We start from the raw sequence: 15144 nt of genomic DNA on the forward strand, positions 1-15144 counted from the left end.
GGGAAACTCATTCACCCCTCAGCACCTTCTGAGTTTGAACTGTGCACATGTGGACCGTTACCTACGCCACAGTGGACCTGGGGAGGTAAGTATTCTCCAAGGATTCAAGCCCGAAACCTGAAAGGGCCCCTCGCCCTGAGCCTGGACCGCCCCAAAAGGATGGCACAGACAGCATCCTCCCGACTGAGACGGGAGACACAGAACGGCCAGGGAGAGGTACCCAAGCAGGTGAGTCACACGTCACAGACACCACCAGGCAGCCATAATCCGCTTTTTTATTTTGCTGCTGCCCTCTTTTTTTGGCTCACAGGGGTAGGTACTAAACAAATAATCCATTCCCTACCTCCTAAATGGCCCATTTGGCCCTGTTTATGAAATGCTCATGAAAGATGCCAACATAATGGCAAGAAAAGTAGAGATACCAAATCGGATTCTGCCTGGATGAAGACCAAATAGGAGCATTTCCCAGGTATTGTCCTCGGCTTTCAATGAATTGGCTTAATGTTGCTCACAGGTGAACACAAAGCTGGGGGCCCCCCCAGCTTTGTGGGGCTCTGCCAAGCCCCTCCTCATCCCCCATGGCCCATCTAGAATCTCGGTGTGCATCGCGGGCACAGAAAGGCTTGGGAACCAGCTACAGGGGATGGGAACAGCGCCTCGGCCCAGCTCCCATGGGGGAGAGCACGCTGGAGGGCAAGGTGGTAGGGCGCAGAATATCCATTCGTAGGCGACACACACTCCTTGGCTTATGGGCTCATCCTTCCAGACAGCATGGCCGACTGCAACCCCAGAGCCATCAGAGAGAAACAGTGCAGATCAAGGGGTGGCCTAGGACACCTCTGCTTTGCAGAGTCTACCACACCACTGTCCTAAAGCTCCTGGCGGCTGGCCAACGAGATGCAATGCACCCACAATGGCAAGATGATCAGAGACCACTGGACGTTTAGTTCCCCGGAAGGGCCTCTTCCCCATCTACTTTCCCTTTGTTTTCTTCTCGTCTGAATGCTTACAATTTAAAGATTTATTTATTTATTTGAGAGAGAGAGAGAGCATGAGCAGGAGGAGAGGGAGAATCTCTAGCAGACTGTACTGAGCGTGGAGCCCAATGCGGGGCTCGATCTCACAACCCTGAGATCATGACCTGAGCTGAAACCAAGAGTTGACGCTTAAAGGAGTGCACCACCCAGTCCCCCATCAATGCTTACAATTTAAGCATTTGAGTTTTAACTTAAGTTTCCTGGCTCGTTCGAGTGCCTTGTCTGCAGTAATGACCCAATGCAAGTTTTCTGAATGAAACTAATGTCCACTTGCCTACACCCTCCCCCTTAACATACCTCTCTACTAATTTGGTTGCCCATGTCTGTCCCCTTCTAGAATAGGCCAAACCACCTCCCTGTGCAGACTTGAGCGCTCTTTCCTGTTTCAGGTATAAGCCCCCCAAAAGAAGTCTGCCTCTCCTCTCCCCTGTACGTTAGGCAGGAAGGCAAATGGTGCTCCATAAATGTCTGTCGCCCCCTGGTCTCCCTGCAGCCCTGGTGTGGGGACGTGCAAATGGGTGGGTGTTGGGGGAGAAGTGTGTTCAGCTGCCACCTCTCTACAGTTTCACCTTTGGGAGGAGAAGACACGTAGCAGTTTCTAGGCATGGTAAAAAGAAAAAAAAATAAAGCTCATGGGAACTATGAGTAACTCAAAGCAGAGGTGATTTCCCGTCCAGCGTAGGCAAGACACAGAGCAGTGAGATAATGCCCCTTTCCCGGAACAAAGGGCGTATTCACTGCCGGAGTGTGTTCCATGACACATGGGGCGGTGCAGCTGTGGGGCTCCAGTGTCCCGCCCACAAAAAAGGGCCGCTCTAGGGAGATGTGCAAATATGACGAACGCTTCCAACAGACCACAAATAGGAACGCCGGGATGCGCGGGAAACGAACGAGACAAAGTGCTCACATTGACACAGGCCACCAGTTCATTTCTGCTCCATATCCTCCGGGGGACCACTGACTTGTTGCTGGGACTAAGATGAATGAGGGTGCGATGTCACTGGGGACCCAGGACTCCAGCCCTACCTCTGCTTTCACTATGGGTTGAAATGTGTAACCATAAGGATACTGAGTAATTATGTGCATTTAGCTAACGACAACAAGGACAAGAAAGGCCACCCAGAGTCGTCACTGGTACCAACAAAATTATTGGGAAGCGAGTGACTGAATTTCATCTTTTCCTATTTAAAGGATACTCTTTCTATTTAAAGCACGTGAACCAATTCCTCTCCACTGAATATCCACAAGGTTAATTTTTTTAAGCCACATGGCTACTATTTCAAGATTTTTGCATATCGATACATCACCTTCTGAGTTGGAATGTACTCTTTAAAAAGAAAATAGTCTATGTTCTGAAACAATTAATTGAAAAAATGCTATTCTGGTTAAGAAACAGAATCGCTTTAGGCCAAAGCCAGACGTGCCATTCTCCATTCACTAGGGGAATAAATGTGAAACAATTCTGAATGCAAATGTAAAATGTAAACGCTCATATATTTACCTGTGAACAATGTATTAATACTCTACTTTTGTGCAGTGCACAAAGTATGACACTGAGAGGGGAAATACTCAGAGCACTGAGGGCCTGGGGACATGAACCCTCACCTGGCCGCATGACCGTCACAGCCATCTGCCCAGCAGTGTCCTCTGCCCGCTTATACCACACGCCGCTGGGGCTGGGCAGCCACTCCTCCACACGGCAGCTGTAGGTCCCACTGTCCTGCACGGCCACGTTCTGGATGAAGAGCCGGTACACGCCGGGGGAAGGGCTCTCCAAATGCAGCCGCCCCTTCAAGTTGTTTTTGGCCGCCTGCTCCCCATAGTGGAAGGTAGCCTCGCGGCTCAGGTGGGCCACAGTCTCCCGCTCCGGGTGGTTGGGCTTCCACACAAACCACTCCACCACGAGCTGGGAGGTCACACTGGTGCGGTTCAACACCACACACTCCAGCTGCACCTGCTGTGTCTCCAGGACTGACAGATTCCCCTGCGCTTGGCTGAGCCTCAGGCGGCTGTCTAGAAAGGCAAGGAAAGATGTATTAGCTTCACAGAACAACAGGCAACTCGCATGCACCCTTTCCACGTGCAAGCCCACGGATGCCTTCCCCGTACTGAAGGGCAGCAGCCCACTCAGTTAGCAGAAACGTTTCCCAGGTGCAGCACCCTGCATGTTCTGAGTCCCTTGATCACATGTCCGAGTGTGCGGATTGCAAGCAGTTCATGGAAACGCTGTCCCCCAATTTCTGTCTCATCGGTTCAGATGCATAGGACAGGACGAGCACGAGGTATAGACAACTCCACATCCAAGTAAGAGAACCCCGTGAGCCTACGGGCCGGCTGGGAAGGGCCAGGCAGGAAAGGGCATGGTGAGACCCCCTTTTGAACCAAGAGCAAATTTTGAAAACTGACCACATGATGGCTAGAATATGCTGGACTGTCCACCACAAAAGAACTGCAGACGAGACAGTTAAATATGTTCCTGAGTTGGCTTACAAATTGCAGTTCTTACTTTCTCGGGTTCTCTCTCAAGGTGAGAACAGAACAGATCTGACCTTAGTAAAGAGAAGCCTGATACTGATGGAACCGGTGACTTGAAAACTCAGCCAATCAGATTCTCCTCCAGAGAAAAAGTGTCACTGATGATGGTATACCTGATGACGTGCGTGTGATTTCATAAAAGGTGCTGATGAGCCTATCTGGACCAGGGGGGTCAAAAACCTACAAAACTGTAAAAGCATAGAAGCACCCGGGGAAGGACACCTCCTGAGTAATACCCAAGGAGGGGGTAGGGCCATGCACGAGCCCTTTTTACTTTTTTTACACTTCAAAACTGTCGGAATATTTTGCCATGCAATGCAGTAACTTTTGTAATTAAAAGGTCAAAAAATTAAAATAACAGAAAAAACGGGTGCCTGGGTGGCTCATTTGGTAAAGGTTCCGGGTCAGGTCATGATCTCAGGGTCATGAGACCAAGCCCCGTGTCAGGCTCCACACTTAGGGCAGACTCTGCTAGAGATTCTCTCTCTCCCTCTCCCTCTGCCCCCCCGCCCCGCACACTCGCTCTCTCTCAAATAAACAAAATCTTAAAAAAAAATAACAGAAAAAATATTTTAAATAACCAGTCTCCTGAAAATATACATGTACATATATGCGTGCACGTGTGTGCATGTGTATGAAGATACTAACTCTGGTTGTCTCTGGGTTGAAAGATTATTTTCTTCTCTTTTTGTGTGTTTTCCAAAAGCTCTAAAGACATATTCTTTGTCATCAGGAAAAGAAGGAGAGGGGTGGTGCATGGAGAAAAAGAACTAGAAGCAGGGGAAGAAAAAAACAACAAACAAAAAAATCACTGAAAAGGAGGGATGTGTTGTTTTCATCAGTGTCCTGTGAGTTTTCTGTTTATAGTGTTAGTATTCCCACAAACAGAGATCTCACGAAATGTGTTTTGACAAACATCCGTGCAGCCCTGTGCGTTGGCCCAGTTAGCTCGCTCTAAGTCTGTAGTCTCAGATGGGGAAATTCCCTCGATAAATTTAGGATCCACTGAGAATCTCTTAGTTTCTGCACAACTGAGCAAAGGCAAAGGATGAATGGTGACTAAGGGGGAACTCGAGGTGGGTGGGGGATCATGTCCTCCCAGCAGAGAAAGTGACCAAAACTGAAAACAGACAGGAAGAACAGAAACCTAAAAGAACATCTGTGGGCCAAATGACAACTGGCAGTTTCCAAAAGCCCCAAGGACTGGCCTGAGGTCTCTGGAAAAACCAAGAGGGATAATGCAGACCAGAGCTTCCTTCGCAATGCACCCGCAGAAGGGCTCACGGGAGTGTCACCGTGAGGCGCTGAGAATCCCACATTGGGGCAATCTTAGCAATACAACATCCCGAGGGAAGAGATGGGGAATGGCCCCTCTGCATTCACTGTGGGCCAGGCCACATCCTGGCCCCTGCATCTGGTTCCATGTGCTGTCTGAACAAATGTTTACTGAGGCCTCCTGGGAGACAAGCCGTGGGAACAGAAAGGTGAAGAATATATACACACACGCGCGTATTTACTTCTCTACATAATACATAATATCTGGTCATAAATGCATTTCCATAAATACGAACAAGCAGTTCATAATTACTCACATACGAATGGGTAAATAAACAGAATGCCAGGTGGTGAGCTATGCTATGCAGGGGATAGGGAAAGGGGTACAGGGTGACTAGGGTGCTATTTTAATTAAAATGAGCTAGAAACACCTCTGAGGAAGAATGAGATCAATGAATATCTATGGTCAACATGTTCCAGGCTAAGAGAACAGTCAGTACAAAGGCCCTGGGGTGTTCGAGGAAAGCAGCCATTCGTTCCTTATTCAATCAGTATTTATTAAGGGTGCCATACCAGTGGCTGAAAATACAAAGACACAGCCCTGTCCTCAAAGTACTTAAAGAACTGCGGAAAAGAATTGCAAACAAATAATTATTATGCAAGGTATTTTATAAGGAAAAAGGAACCACTGGTGATATGGGAGAAAGCAGAGAAGGCTTCCTGGAGGTGGTGCTGAGTGAAGTCTCGGGGATGGAGTGAAGAGAGGGGAGAAGCAGCAGGAGAGGGGTGTTCCAGACAGAGAGGACAACATAAATGAAGGTATGGAGATGGGACGTGGGCGCAACAGAGCACCCCGGCCCATCAGGAAGGACAGGCTAGCCACAATAGATTATAGGCCATGCAGGAATGAGGGATAGAGAGGGAGCTTAAGGCTGCATCATGTGGAGAGTTCAAAGAACTAGGGCTCTTTAACAAGGAGAAGGGGAGACTGACAGGGGCCCCCTTCATGCATGAAAAGATATGACCCAAACTTATTCTGGGTTGTTCCACGGGCAGATCTAAAACCTGGAGGGGAATTCCATGGAGTGGGTTTTTCGAAGAGCAGGGCTGCCCTGCAGTGGATGGAACGCAGTCCTGCAGAGGCAGGAAGCGCACTCTCCCTGGAAACGTGCCTGCAGAGGTCGGGTGCCATGCCTGGTCTGTCTGGAAGCAGAATGAGGGCTGCACCCACAGGCTCTGAGACGGGGCCAAGGGGTGCTCCACTTTGGAGACAGGAAGCCCTCCCCCCTGGGCTGAAATGGGTGGTAAGGAAGAGGGCGGGTGGAGGAGGGAGACCAGAAAGTGCCTTCCAGCCAAGAATGCCGGGTGTGGAGCTGGCACCAGCCCGAGATCCAGGGAGCAACGTGCAAACCCAGAAGGAGATTCAGGATTCGCCAGCGACCTGGCCTCACTGCCTCTTGCTCAGCACCGCTGCCCCCGGGGGGGCTCTACCTGGTGAGGAAGATGCCGTCCCTAACAGCAGAGGGGAGGGCGCTCTCCCGAGTTTGCCCTCTAGCACCAGGAGGCGCTGGGCACTCGGCAAAGCCAGCAGCCCGCACAGCAGTAGGACTACAGTCTCTGCACCTGCATCCAGCCCCAACGTGGGCCCCGCAGAGCCCTGCCACCCCCCGGGCAGTCCCTCTGCACAAAAGACACTGGCCCAGGACGGCCACGCCCTGGGTCCTTACCTGGCTGTTTCACAGTGACTTCCGTGCGCCCCGAAACCTCCTCGGCCAGCTTGTACCAGGCATAGTTGGGGCTTAGCAGCCACTCCTCCACGTGGCAGTAGTAGCTGCCACTGTCACTGACCTCGGCTCTCTGCACGGTGAGGCTGAACAAGCCCCCGGACGCGTGCCTCTCGAACTGGAGCCTGGGGCGCAGGCCTTCCTCCTCGGCGTAGGTACCGTACTCAAAGGCCGAGCTGTGCGTGGTCTTCAGGATGAGCTTGCCGTCAGCGTCCGAGGGCTTGTGGACGTACCACAGCACGGCGAAGTGGGAGTTCTGGCTGGTCTGAGACTTGACGGAGCAGCTCAGCTGGATGGGCCTGTTTTCCACCAGGGTGAGGGTCCTCTTCGACTTGCTCACCTGCAACTTTGTCACTGCAGAGGCAAAGGGGGCAATTTGGCGGGAGCGCCCCACCCCCGCCCAGGAATGTGGCCGTGCCCGGCCTCGCCTGTGGCCTCCAGGCTGGTTGTGCCCAGCACAGCTCCCGGAGGACTGAACGCGGTCGGGCTTCCTCCGAAGCCGGGCTCGGTGTGAGGGAGGCAGCACGGAGCCAGCTTCACCCCAGCATCCCGCCACCTGCATCCTCCCTGCCTCCTCTCATATCACATAGCCTCCAGGGGACTCAGCGAAAACTCAGATCTGCCCAATCACTTCCCTCCTTGGAAAGTTTAATGGCTCCCAACTGCTTACAGCCTACAAAGAAAAAATCATTCCTTTTCACAGTACAAAGTCCCTCCAGGATCCGGCTCCTGCCCAACTGTCCTGGCTCATTTCCATGACTCACCCCTCCAGTCCCCAGCCCCTCCTCTCCCCTAGTCCCCCTGCACCTCCTCCCTGAGCTCTGCTCAGTCGACCTCTCTGCCTGTCTCCTTCCACCATCTCCCCTCTGGCCCTTCTGTGCATTCGTCTTTCCTTCCCCCTTCGCCCTTCCCGTCCTGGGCCAGCAGCCCCTCTCAGTGCAGGCATCAGCACCCTCTGCATATCTTCCAGCTGTTTTCCCTTAGTCTTTCACCCTAGTCCGTGAGCTCCCTGAGAGCAGAGATCAACCTTTTCCCCGGCAGTCTGCATATATTTCTGGTGTGCCCCTCCTGATGCTAAGTGTTAGGGACACCCTAAAGAACAACATCATCATGCCTAGTGGACGTTCTCTTCACTGCACCCCCCAGAGCCTGGCACAGTGCCTGGGCTTCAAAAAGTACTCGATCAATGTCTGCTGGGATATGTGGGGGAGAGCGCGCCAGAGAAATACAGTAGCAGGTAGTTACAGGATTGCTGGGGTGACCTTCCTGGGGGCAGACAGAGGGAAGAGGCTGAGAAGAAAGCGGTGAGCAGTGGGACAGAACAGGATTAACTCCAGTGTCCTTCCCCCTGCCAGCTCCAAAACCGGAGGGAGGGCAGACTCCAGAGTGCCACCTGCTAATTAATGACAAGGCTCACCCTTAAGGTGGCAAGAAGCCAAGGTCTAAGGAAATATATAGCTTATGAAGGTAATCTGGGATCATCCCCACTCCATCCTTATTATACATGGCTCTGCTTCTCCCCTACCCACCATCGTCCCCCTACTGAAAAAATTTTAAATAAAGGAAAAAGACACAGCTCCAAGTTCCTCCTAGGGAGCTAACAGTGAAAGCAGCTTTTGACACCCCAGTTGAAATTTCTGAAAGCCCCAGACAGTCATTTGGACACCCTGGTCACATGCAGATAAACATTCTGGGTGGCAGCGAGGATTCAGCAAGCCAAGGGATGGTGGGATCTCATACCCAGTGCCATTACTGCAAAAGCAACTCCAAGAACAAGTAACCAACCCAGTGGTGAATCAGGAGATACTCTTCACAAAGGACTGCTGAATTCACATTCCCAGAGACCTTCCCAAGCCATCAAGAACACACCAATATGAGTGGCGCCTACATGGCTCAGTCGGTCGAGCGTCTGACTCTTGATTTAGGCTCAGGTCATGATCTCAGGGTCGTAAGATCAAGCCCAGCGAAGGGCTCTGAGCTAGGCTTGGAGTCCACTTAAGATTCTCTCTCCCTCTCCCTCTGCTCCTCCCCCACCCCTCCTCTCCCACTCTCTCCAAAAAAAAAAAAAAAGAACACACCAATATGAGAGAGAAATCCTACGTCCCACGCCCCACCCCTCTTTTCACCTTTTTTGTGAACAAGCCCAGTCCCCTGCCTTCTCCCTTCTTCAAACACACAAAGTCCTCCAGGGCACCCGGGAATCCAGGGCAGGGTTTACTAGTAAGCTTCCCAGCTCTGCAAACTAGATGCACTTAGCTTGCCAGTCGACTTTTCAGATCCGATTCCTGCAATACTTGAAACAACCAGCTCCCTTTTCATTCCCTTCCAACCCAATTCACCACATGCAAATGATATCTATATCAGCACAAATGATACCACCTGAATTATCTGGTTCTTGTCCAAAAAACTGGGTTGTTCAGTGTAGAGTAGAAAGAGCTTTAAAATGTATTATTAATTGGGGCTGGATTATTTTTGCAACTGTTACTAAGGAAACCTCAATTGCTATAGTAACTGCATATGTTAAACTGAAATCCTATGACTAAGCCTCAATTCAGTCACGTGGTCTGAGAACAAGAATCCAAGGAAGAGAGATGTTTTAAAGCATTTCCATTTTTTCTTTCCTTCCCATGTCAAAATATTGTGAAGTGTAGAAAAACTTGAAAGAGAGGCACTTTTGAAATTTGGTGCCTGCTTGACAGGTGGGCGAGGGGTCAGCTCCTATTCTGCACTCAGGATTTCCTCCGGCATCTCAGGGGCAAGGAGGGCCTTGCCAGAAACCCAGGAGAGCCAGCAGCTCCTGTGCCTAATTAGGAAGATCTCACAAGTCCTGTCCAGTACTGCCCTGGGCAGTGTGAAGCCTGCCTGCACCATCCTTCTCCGTAGAGGCAGGGGGGAGCCCAGCCCACTTTAGGACTGGAGGAATTTTCATCTGCATGATGCCAACACCTCACAGAGGAGTGTTGTGTAGGCTAAAGGCAACGGTCTATAGAAAGAGTTTAGCACAGAGCCTGGGATAACATAAACGTGCAATACATTTTCACTATTTCCATTTCATTTTGGTCCCTGGGTTCAGTGCCACATTCAGAGCTCACCATGAGATCCAGAACTGTCAAACTAAGTGGCAAACTTGCTACTAAACGTGGGGCCCCTGGCCTGGGCCCAGCAGCATCAGCGTCACCCGGCAACTTGTTAGAGATGCAGACTCCCGGACCCACCCCCAGCCCCCTGACTCAGAATCGGCCTCTAACAACAAGATCCCTGGGTGATTCATGTGCCCCTTAGAGCCTGAGAACGCCTGGACGGGGCCCTGCGAGTGAATGGATTTAGGGAGCGCAACAGCTCACAGGTGATGGGAGGGGCGGAGGCTGGGTTAATCCCCAGCAGTGAGTCAGCAGAAGGAAGGGGCAGGAAGAGAGGCTTCAGGGCAAGGCCCCACAGGCCCTCACAGGCTCAGGCTCAAGCTGGTGCTGCCTCCAGGGGGCGCCCCAGGCTCCCAGGACCCGGCTGTGCCTTGTTTGCGGGAAGGGCCCTTTCTTTCTGCATCTGGAGAGTTCCGTTCCTAGGCCTCTCATCTGGTGGAATATTCTGGGAGAGGCTGCTGTGTTACAGCAAGGACAGCATGGTAGGCGGTGAGAGGCATCTGGGGGAACTCGGCAGCAGGGAAGAGCCGAGGCTTCACTGGCCAAACGCCCCTCCTGCGGACCCTGCTTTATGTGCACCCCCTTCACACAGAACTCCTTTCTTCCATCAGTAAAGGATTCTCTTAGACCCTGCGAGAGCTGTTACAGGCCGCCTGGCGCTGAGGTTCATTTTTTAAAGGCCTTTCTTTCCCTGCGAAATTATAAGCACCTGAAGGGCAGGGACGGTGACCCAACCATTTGCTAAGTAATTAAGAAATGGATGACTGAATAAATAGGTGATTGATCTTTTCTTGGAGGTATGGGAACGTAAAGGAGAGGCGTTTAATCCTGACTGCAACGGGAGGGACGGCGCATTTCACAGCGTGTGACATCTGAACACAGCCCTTGAAAAACAAGGAGCTGGTGTTGCCCAGGCACAGGAGGGGAGAGAGAGGGCACCCAAGAGAGGGGGGCAGGGGAGCAAAGGTGAGAACTGCTCTGTGCACCGTAATCGGGAAGGAGCAAGGGGTCAGTGCAGTAGATGAGGTTAGAAAAGTAAGCCTCCGCGGGACTGCAAGGGGCCTGGGCGCGTACCAGACGCTGACCCTCCGCGGCTCTCGGGGCCATCTGGGGCCATCTTGGGCCATTGGAGCCCTCCGGCATCAGCATCACCTGGGGTCTTGATGAGACCACCGACTCACAAAGGCCACGGGTGGGGCCCAGTGACCTGTGGTTTCACGAGTGCTTCGGTGAAGTCGGAGGCTCGCCAAGTTCGAGAAGCCAGAGGTGGGGTGGTGAGGTGGCCCTGGGTAACCCAGGAGGCACGCAGAGGGAGCAGGTGAGGAGATTCGGACAGTGAAGGAGTAGAGAGAGAGAGAAGGAAGACTGTGCTTTATTAAAGACGTGTGCCAGTGACCAGAACAGTGAGGCATAGAGGGGGCCAGTGGCTGGACAGCAGACATCTGTCAAGTTGAGGGAAGCAAGTCAGCCAAGAAGGGAAAGCTACTGGGGGCGGGGGGAGCCGAAGGAGGAATGAATGAGGGTGTGTGTGTGTGTGTGTATGTGTGTCCCACCCTCTCTCAGAGGGGACGGCAAAGACACCTGCCAGTCAAGCAGTACTACGCCCTACAGTCCCTACATCCTAACCCTACACCCTGCTCTTCTCTCTCCTCGCCGTCATGCCCCACTTGAGCCCCTAGAATCTCTGCCCAACCTTACACTCGGCCCCCGCCCCCACCAGGGAGAGTGTCCTAAACCTCAGACAGGAGCTTGCTGCTCCCCGCTTAGGGCCTGCTTGTCGCATCCAGAGACAGCAGTTCCCAGCAGGGCCACGATGCCCCCAGGTACATCAGGGAACTCTGCGGGCAGGTCTTTCCTGGGCACATTGATAAGAAGTGGGGGCAGGGGGTCTTTAGAGGACTAGAGCCGGCGATAGATGTAAACCCAGGTCTGGGATGGCTCCATGCAACAAACCTCTGCCTCAAGTCCTGCATGACTTTCAAATGACATTCGTGTGGGGGAAAACGCTGTCCCTGAGCCCAGAACCTACTTTCATTTTACTATCACAATGCCTTTTTTTTTTTTTTTGCATGGTTTTAATGTATGCCAGGTAAATGATGGGAGGGCTTTCCTTTGTTTTGTTCAGCACTGCTGCAAGAGTCGCTCGGGATTTCAGAAGCCGTGTCGGGGACAGCAGCGCCGCCTGGGCTGACAGGCCTGACGGTCGGTCAGTGTTTCTAGGGACAGAGCAGCAGTGTGTCCGCCCAGCATTACAACACATCATTGTGTTATGAGCTACTTTTTAAAAAAACTCATCCTTTATTCCACAATTAGGACACTGTAAGAATTTTTGAAGATTATGTGAGTATGAATGTCATACTGTCTAGGAATTTCATTTTAATAGTAAAGGGACAATTCTAAATTGTTATAAAAAGGATTATATGGGGGCACCTGGGGGAGCCTGGGTGGCTCAGTCCTTAAGCGTCTGCCTTTGGCTCACGGTGTGATCCCAGCGTTCCGGGATCGAACCCCGCGTCGGGCTTCTCCCCTGGAAGCCTGCTTCTTCCTCTCCCACTTCCCCTGCTTGTGTTCCCTCTCTCTCTCTGGCTGTCTCTGTCAAATGAATAAATAAAATCTTTTAAAAAAATTAAAAAAATATATATGGGGGCTCCTGGGTGGCTCAGTCATTAAGCGTCTGCCTTCGGCTCGGGGCGTGATCCCAGGGTCTTGGGATTGAGCCCTGCATCGGGCTCCCTGCTCTGCTGGGAGCCTGCTTCTTCCTCTCCCACTACCCCTGCTTGTGTTCCCTCTCTCGCTGGCTGTCTCTCTCTCTCTCTGTCAAATAAATAAATAAAAAATCTTAAAAAAAAAAAAAAAGGATTATATGATCTGAGCATGATCGGAACTCCTGATTGCTCAGTTTAGAATGTTCTTATTTAACAAATTTATAGATTTCTTTCTATGTGCTGAGCACTGTTGTAAGCACTTCATAAATATTGACTATTTGCTCCCTGCCAGATCTATGAAATAAGTATTATTATCCCCGATTTTAGAGATACTGGCCAAGGTCACACTGCTGATGAATGGTAGAGCCAAGATTCAAACCCAGGCTGCCTGGTCTGTCCTTGCTTTCAACCATCACATATGATGACCCTCCACGCTTCGGTGACTAAAATTTAGGGCTCCCCTGGCCCTCGCCAACATACCTGGGGCCAGAGCCCTCCCTAACCCCATGCTTCAGTCACATCAAAACACGCATGCTGCTTCCTCCCTCAATGATGTTCTTTGTACAGTCTGTTCCAAGCCTGAACTGTCCCACTGCCCACGCCCACACAAGCCAATTCCCTCCTCGGGCCCATCCCCCAGGCCACCTCTCCCACCACCCCTGTGACTCTTCCCCGAGCTTCTGTCTTTCCAGGCCGCAGGACAGTCAGCCAGGCAGGAACGGACACACACCCCTGTCTGCAGCTGCAGCACCCAGCATGGAAACTGGCACACAGTAGGTGCTCAAACATGCCTGCAGAAGGCAGCGGGAGGGAGGAGCATGGAAAAAGTAGCAAAAGTCTGGAAGCGGAAACAGCTAATTAGTAGTAACCCAGACATGCCCTGTCTGTCTCACCTGTCTGCAGACAGAGCAGTGACCCTTATGCGGTGACTGCAAACAGGCGCACCTGGCATCACCATGACAACGAGGCCTGAGGAGGTGGGGGAGGGCTGGGGACTCCCCTAGGGCTCTGGCACTGCTGCTCCGTCTCTGAGCACTCGGCAGGCAGAAGCCACATGCACCCGGCATGCAAGGAGAATGAACCCCAGGTTCTCCTAAAAAAAAACGTAGGGGCCAATACCACTTGGGATGAGGCAGGCTGTCACTTACCAGACTGTGACAAGGACAGCTACTGTTCACATGCCCTGGGCCCATGCAAGTCAAAGAAAAAAGCGCTCAGCCTTCCCAATCTGCCAGGTCAGCAATAAGAAATTGGAGAAAACGGATTTGGCAGCATCCACAGGGTATTAAATATTCATCCTGACTACCCATCAGTAAAATCCCAGCAGAATACACCCACTGACAAGTCGGCTTTCTACACCGGAGGCTCTCCTCTTGGAAGCTTGTTTATTGCTTTGTCAATTTGAATGTGCAATATTTAATAGCCAGACCAAGAGAGGGTCGTAAACATTTGGAAAATGAGTGCTGACATTTCCCTTATTGCTTCTGTATTTAGGGATATGTAATTGGAGGGTGTTTTTTGGTGCTAAAGAAAATCAGAAGGAAGAAAAGCAACACTTGGAAATTCTTAAAAGAGAAAAGAATTGATTAAGAGCAAAGAATCGAATATGTTGAACTGGCTTAAAGTCTTGCCTAAATGCCCCTTGGGGGTCACACTCTGTGATCGATGGGAGTCAGGCTAAGCTAAATCAACAAAATGGGAGTGATGGCATTCCTTGAAGATTTCCTTGCGGACACGCAAATGGAACAGGAAGTAGGTAAAAAGAATGGTCAATAATCGATCCACAATCGATCATGCCATCCAGCCAGAGATTTTAATGAATCAAATACCTGTGATGTGGTCAGGTCAACAGGTGGCCCTGGCAAGGACCAGTCTGGGGCACAGATCACACAGAGCCCTTTGGGAGCAGGTGACATGAACAGTGAAAGGCGATACACGGACCAGCAGGAGAGAGCCAACAGTCCCTGAGTTTCTCTATGATTCTGTTGGAATAAGAGTATTTGACAAAATATTCTTAAAAGGGGGTGAGGGCAGGTAGTGGGGGACTCTCCCATGGAAAACACCAGAGCAGGGATAAGAAGCCGTGTTTTGAGGGGCAAGGAATGGAGGGGAGTAAAAGAAGAGAAGCCAGTGCTGGTTTTGAGCTCTGCTATCCCCAAGTCTTAGGAGCCATCTTGTGGTAGAAGTTTGAAGAATCGGGAGTTAGAGGAGGCATAAATTAAACTCCCACACCATTAGCAGACTGGAACCTCTCCGGGTACCTTGTGACCCCCACTTGAAAAAAGCAAATTTAAGTATTTGCTAACGGGTTTCACGAAATCAAGGATGGTAAACCAGAGAGAGGAGAGGTCAAATAAAAGTACCTGGTCCCAAAGAGGATCCCTGAGAAGAAAAAAAATAAATAATTGTCCAGAAAATATGCAATATAATAAAATTAAGAGCTTGGGTTCTGGAGCCAGACTGCCTGTCTGGATTTGAATCTTGCTTCTGCCTCTTATTATGCATCGTTGGATAGCTTATTTAACGTCTGTGTCAGTGTTCTCATCTATAAAATGGGTGGAACATGGTATTGTAAGAACCAAGGAAGCTATTGCGTATAAAGCATTCAGGATGATGACGGAAACACAAGAAATGCTCCATAAAGATTAGCTGCCCTGTCATTGTTACT

At 51.0% G+C, this 15144-nt stretch overlaps 1 protein-coding gene across 3 annotated transcripts in view; it reads right to left on the minus strand.

Annotated features, from left to right (window-relative positions):
* The window catches only part of IGSF3 (immunoglobulin superfamily member 3), a 92693-nt gene that overhangs the window by 6187 nt on the left and 71362 nt on the right, over nucleotides 1–15144 (minus strand). For all 3 annotated transcript variants that reach the window (XM_045801423.2, XM_045801421.2, XM_045801422.2), the window contains 2 exons: nucleotides 6575–6985; nucleotides 2643–3050 (listed from right to left, as the gene is read on the minus strand). In XM_045801423.2, coding sequence (XP_045657379.1) covers nucleotides 2643–3050; nucleotides 6575–6985 — 819 coding nt within the window. The remainder of the gene's footprint in view (nucleotides 1–2642; nucleotides 3051–6574; nucleotides 6986–15144) is intronic.

Source organism: Ursus americanus, chromosome 12 (genome assembly GCF_024610735.1).
Source record: "Ursus americanus isolate L20-20 chromosome 12, mUrsAme1.1.p, whole genome shotgun sequence".
NCBI lineage: Eukaryota > Metazoa > Chordata > Mammalia > Carnivora > Ursidae > Ursus > Ursus americanus.